This window comes from Bolinopsis microptera, chromosome 11 (genome assembly GCF_026151205.1).
Source record: "Bolinopsis microptera isolate Bmic1 chromosome 11, MBARI_Bmic_1.0, whole genome shotgun sequence".
In the NCBI taxonomy this organism is placed as follows: domain Eukaryota; kingdom Metazoa; phylum Ctenophora; class Tentaculata; order Lobata; family Bolinopsidae; genus Bolinopsis; species Bolinopsis microptera.
In genome coordinates this window covers 7,544,497-7,550,688 of record NC_087082.1, presented here as the reverse complement: position 1 = coordinate 7,550,688, position 6,192 = coordinate 7,544,497, and the positions used below count along the sequence as shown (strand labels likewise).

At 36.2% G+C, this 6,192-nt stretch overlaps 1 protein-coding gene across 2 annotated transcripts; it reads right to left on the bottom strand.

Annotated features, from left to right (window-relative positions):
• Window positions 1-3,428, bottom strand: LOC134823153 (putative glutathione-specific gamma-glutamylcyclotransferase 2). Of its 2 annotated transcripts, XM_063834500.1 has the most exons (4): window positions 2,774-3,428; window positions 2,409-2,585; window positions 1,871-2,155; window positions 1-1,660 (listed from the first exon to the last, which is right to left on the bottom strand). In XM_063834500.1, exons 1-3 carry the CDS (start codon window positions 2,951-2,953, stop codon window positions 1,913-1,915), a joined length of 600 nt encoding a protein of 199 aa, XP_063690570.1. In that variant the 5' UTR covers window positions 2,954-3,428; the 3' UTR covers window positions 1-1,660; window positions 1,871-1,912. The 2 variants fall into 2 exon arrangements, with proteins under 2 accessions (XP_063690570.1, XP_063690569.1); XM_063834499.1 differs by lacking the exon at window positions 1-1,660 and having other exon boundaries at window positions 1,668-2,155.
• Between the last annotated feature and the right edge of the window lie 2,764 nt (window positions 3,429-6,192).

The window sequence follows — 6,192 nt, the reverse complement described above, 5'->3', positions numbered from 1 at the left end:
TTTAAATCACTAGTAATATATAACAGTGTCCATTGACTAAAAATAATAACCATAAGATATTTATAATTGAAATCCTCTTTTTGTGGCTTACGGCATCTGCATATAATTTAAATATAGCAGGCATCTGAAATATTTCAGACATCTCAAATATTTCAGGCATCTGCAACTTAACATCAGGCATCTACGATTTCCTGCTCGTAGGCATCTGGGAACACTCATCCAGGTTATATAAACAAATAAACAAATACATCTGTACACTGATACAGGCATCTGCTGAGTGAGCAGGCATCTAGCGAGTAGTTACACTAGGCATCTGTTATGAATAACAGGCATCTGTACATTATACAATGTATACATCTATACAATATAGATATACATTATACAATATAGACATACAATATAGTATTGTATATCTATACAATATAGTATTGCATATATGTACAATTGTATATCTATACAATATAGGTATACTATACGTTGTATACACTATACAATGCAATTTAGATATACAATAAATTTACAATGCACAATGTATATCTACTGTATACAATATACATATTAGATGTACATTGCACCATTCTCATATAGTACAGGTCGATTACAACAAAAACTGTTGTTATAAACACATATTTACGGTCATTTTAACGCCATTTTGTATTTTTTAACTTTTCTCTTTCGTTTCGTCTCGTTTACAATTTTTTTATAGCTTTTAAATTTAATAAAATAACAGTTGTTCTTATTTACAAGCAACGATGTTTCCAATGAAACTAAGAAGGATAAATCAATATGTTGAATGCTCGAAATTCATCATGTGTTGCATGTAAAGAAGAGTGCTGTAATAATTTAACTAGAAACTTGTCTCCTTTAGAATGTTATAATTTAGTTAAGATTACAAGTAATCCAACGTATTAGGACGGTAAATAACAACAGTAATTAGAATATTGGCAAGTATCCAAACTCAGCGGTTTTAAGGTATGTTTAGATCTAAGTGTACAAGAAGAATGTACCGTCCATTTCACATCTCATAACCAAATAATAGAGTTTAAGATCGCTGGATCGTTTATTAATGATTAAGGAACAATTTTACATCAGGAGAACGAAAGTATATCAAATATATAGTAAATTTGAATCTATTTGAAGGCTAATACAATCTTATCAATAACTTGTAGACATTAGACAAGTCTACTGTAACTCTCATATTGCAACACTGCAGATACATGTCACATGGCATGTCACATGGCAAGCAATGTAGACATTGGTGAAATTTATCTTACTTACAGTGAAATATATAGTGTAAGCTGCAAAAAGTCAAGAACTTTCGCAGTTTTCGCTCACTTTAGAAAATTCATAACACGACTCTGGAAAAAAACCTTAATAAACAATACGTCCGAAACATCATGGTACTTAAATCTTCGGCTCAATTAATTTGATCGCGATCAAACTTTTCTGCCGTACGGTATAAACAAATTGGAATGCTGCTCAGAACGAGTTTACCATTAATTATTGAAACATTCCTTTTAACTTTTTAATGCCTATTCGTGAATAACTTATCACGTTGTTTCATAATCTTCACTTCAATCAAAACTGAAAAAACATTCCTTATAATGCCTATTTGTGAATAACGTATCACGTTGTTTCATAATCTTCACTTCAATCGAACCTGAAAATGTTTACCGACAATATAATATCAAACTAACAACCTAAATAAAACTCTATAATTTCTACTAATTATCAAATACCAACTCATTCAGCTCAAATATGGTTTCATCAAATCGAAAACAAAAGTCGTTATCAGTGCTCGGTGTTAATAAATATAGTTTACAAATCTTGATGTTTACGTAAAACAAAGGAAATTGACCAAAGCTTACACCTGAACTAGAATCTTGTAAAACTTTTACAGTATACCTCCCCCCTAACGCTTCTCATTTTTCTTGATGTACCCGTTTTTAATCCTTTTAACCTCCTCCTCCAGCAGAAAGAGCTCCTCATCTACACAGGCAGGAAAGAGTAGTCTCATCATGTGAGCTAGGTTGAACAAGTACTCTGAGTTAGGACCAGAGTGTCCCTCACAGGTAGCTATACAGTCTGCCATCTCAGTGAGGGGAGAGGGTCCCAGGAAGTCAGGGTTACTCTCAGTTGCTGTGTACACTAACACCTGTTAAAGTGTTCAACACATTTAACCAACAAATAGTCAACATAATGAATAATTCAGAATATATTTTATATAAAATAGCATGAAAACAGAAAATCCGATGGTTCTTGCAACCAGCTATATTTTGCGCTTATTTTCTTAGTTGATTGATTAATATTATGTTACAATTAGCGGTAGTCTAGATATCAAAAATTTTCAAGATTTCAAATGTATATAAAATAGTATGAAAATACAAAATAGGATGGTTGAATTGTACCTTTTGTATTGACTGAGATGGATCACAAGGGTAGAAAATAACCTGCTTTAGCTTGTAACCAGTTTCTCTATCATCAAGATAATTAAAGGTTGCTTCAGCTTCTTCAGGACTAAGTTCAAACCCTAGACCACAGACTTTTCCCTGAGGATCTTCAACAAGGGTGGCTACTCTACCAGGCTGTAAGAGTTAGTTTTATTAGTCATACAATTCGTGTGTGGAGAAAATAAAGGATTCCAAATTACTGATCCTCGGGCTCCAACTAACAGAACACAAGCGGTTAAAAGGAAATTTAAGTGTAATTCTGACTGTTTTAAACCCCAAATATAGAGGAGTTAATTAACTAATTACTAATTAATTAACCTCACCTTCTCATCTGTACCCCGATGGTCCCTGCTCCCCTGCCAGAACTTCCTAGACACACCCTCAATACTCCCAGGCAGCACTTTCTCATATTTAAAATTAGGTTTCCAGATGAGAGACCCGTACCCAAACACCCACACATTGTCCTTAACACACGAAACACTGGTCTCTGTTTGAGCTGGCATTTGATAATTCGTCTACTAATATTTCAATGGACACTGTTGTTTTTGCTAATTCGTTGATTCTTCAAACTTGGGATCAAGTTTCCAATAGTCTTTAAAGTTTGCTTTAAAGTTCTTCAAAGTAAGAGATTCACTCTTGTATATTCCATAATAATGAACGGCAGTAGAATCGATACAATAATTAAGTACTATTGCCATTTAACAACAACAAGCGCCACAGGCGGCCATTTCAGATATAATAATAGAAAAGAAATAAAGTGTAAGTTGAGAGGTTTGGTTGTTGGGTTTGTTCTGAAAACTGCTTGAATATTACTCAAGCAGATTCTTTCAGAGGTCGTCCTTTGGTTTGTGGAAATAGGCTTTCTTTATAGACTTCTTCTTGAGAGACTGGTAAGATTCTGTTGTAAGAACTGGTGTATTGAAGTGTTGTAGCTGTGGGTAGGACGCCTTGACGCTGTGTTTATGAGGGTTCTTCCTAATAAAACCATGGTTAGTAACAGTAACAATTAATAATAGTAACGTTTTAAAATAACAATTATAAATTATATGATATTTATTGATAACTGGAAAGAACAAAGCCACGACCCCTTGTTGTTGTGCTTGCGACACCAGATCTTGCCCGTAGCAAGCACAAGTACGGAAATGGCTGCAAGGTTCTCAAGGATGGTGAGGACTACTGGATAAATCCAGACTTATCCCAGGCTGAAAGAAGGGCGAACTACGAGGCGCGGCAAAAAAGACGGGAGCGGACGAAGGACAGTGGTTCCAAGGGACTATTGACAGGTGGTACGGAATCGGAAAACTCCGGCAACGTTGCGACCTATTAGCTGTCTCTAGTTATAACTCTAAACTAAGAAACAATGCTAGTCATTTTCTGAAAGTTTTTTATTCAAATGCAAATGACTTGAAGAATAAAATCAGTGAACTGCAAATTGTAGCCGAATCCAGCGACTGCAAGGTTTTGGGAATTACAGAAACAATGTTCAGTGCAGATGTGTATGATGCAGAGGTAGCATTAGCGAACTTTAGGCTGTATAGAGTAGATCGATTAACGGGGAAAGGTGGTGGTTCTTGTATATATGTGCATGATTCTATCCAATCTCACAATGTAACAATAAATGTACCTGATTGCATATGTGTCATGCTAAATTCTGATTGTATTGATATTGCATTATTTGTTATATACCGATCCCCTTCATTAACAATCGATAAGTGTCAATCAATGTTATCTAATCTGTCCGTAGCGATTGAAAATCTAGCCCCTAATACCGAACTAATCATGATGGGAGATTTCAATCTTCCTGATGTTGTGTGGGATTTAGGTGTAGTTAAATGTCCGAATAATTCAATTAATCAAAAATTCCTGATTCAACAGTGCTATCTTGATTTTTTCGCAAAACATGATCTCAGTTGGGTTATCGGAGACGATGTTAAAACTCGCAGAAGGAAGGTTTTAACAACAGTAAATACATGTGAGCATGATTCATATGCACATTTTATGTCTAATAACCCATTGATTGCTAAATACCGAGGAATCAATGTTTCTTGATTGTTAAATTCAGAACTACATGTTAACGTCCTAAAAATAATTAATCATTAAATGTTCCGGATAGGAACATTTTTCTTTTTGATAATATTGTGCGAACTGCAATAGCGTAGAGTGCAGTTGGGTTTCAAGTTTTGTCGAGATGGCCATGTGGCCATAATCCTATTATTATTATTATTAACTGTATAATTTATGTAATTGTCAAGTCATGTGTTACAAATTAGAATTACAAATCACAATTTATGAGCACTGGGAATAACTGTTATTGCAGCTAACATATCCTCGAATTCGAATGTCTTCATAACAACTATAGCTATACTATTAGCGATGGAGATAAAAATGAATCTTGTGATGGTTAGGACAATAGATTAGTAGTGTTGTAATTAGTTTAAAACTAAATTTTAGGGAGGGCGTCAAAAGGGGAGGGGCGCCAACGTTATAATAGGGTTAGACCACATAATCAGGGGTCGACCGGGATCGGAATTTTGTCCCGGCTGGGATGACCCTCGTCCTGGCCGAGACCGGGATGAAACTGAAATCCCGGCCGAGACCAGGACCGGGATTTTCACGATATTTCTATGTTGAAATGAAAAATGTTGAAATGGAACTAAGAGAAGCAGAGGATGACAACATTGATATCAACAGGTGAAGATGAGCCTGAAATCTAATCAATCCTTCGAGTTTCGATTTTCATTTCGATTAGTTCGATTCTTAACAGTTGTTTCATTTGTCTAAGTGAAACAGAGGCGCCTATTGAGGGCGTCCGTGGACGCCCTAAAATTATTATCTGGTGGCTGGTGCTTGAAAATAGAAATAGTGATTAGTAATGGTATTCGGAAATATCTAACCGCAATATAAAGCTCTCTATTCATTCAAACGTTCGAATTTAAGCGCACGCATGATCTTTGTGAAATTTTGTGTTGTAGGGTGTCCAATCCTCGTTTGGACAACTTAGACGCGCAGTTTTAACACATAGTTAATTGTAAACGGTACAAAGCACATCAAGCGCATCCACTACAGGTAATCTATATGATTTGGTTGTCCAGGACACCTTGCAATCTGAACTGTTATGATACTGCACGGCTGAGATCGTACCCGTGTGTGTCCTGTTTCACTCATGTTATAAGTTTTTGTTTTTGTTTATTTGCTGTCGCCTGTGACACATTACATACATGAGGCACTGTGGCCTGTGTGTAACTGTAATGTATGTTGGAATAATTTAATTAATTAATTAACTCTCTGCTATGGTAATGGTATTGTATGCAGTCATCGGTGAATAGACATCAGCAGTTGGGGGGGGGGGGGGGGGAGCTTGGGGCGGCACCCAAGCCCCCCTCCCCCAGTCGTTTGGACACCCAACAAAACTGCCAGCCAGCTCCCACGAGCCGCCTCTGAAGTCAAAGTAAAATACAATTTTATACAATAAGAAACTAAGTTATAGTTTCAACCTAAATTGAAGTCAGCCTTTCCCTAGGTAACAGAACCCTAAAATACCGTAAATTAATCCTAAAACCGCTATGAAGACTGGACATACTGCGTAGCACTTAGGCCTGAGCACTTAAAAGTCCTGATATACCCCTAAGTACTAAGTAGCCTTGTTTCGATATTTGTTGGTACATCCCTATTCGTTTTTCTTTTCAACCCGAGATCTGCCAAACACTTGTTTCACTGGGAGGGGCTGTAGGAGGGTTGTACC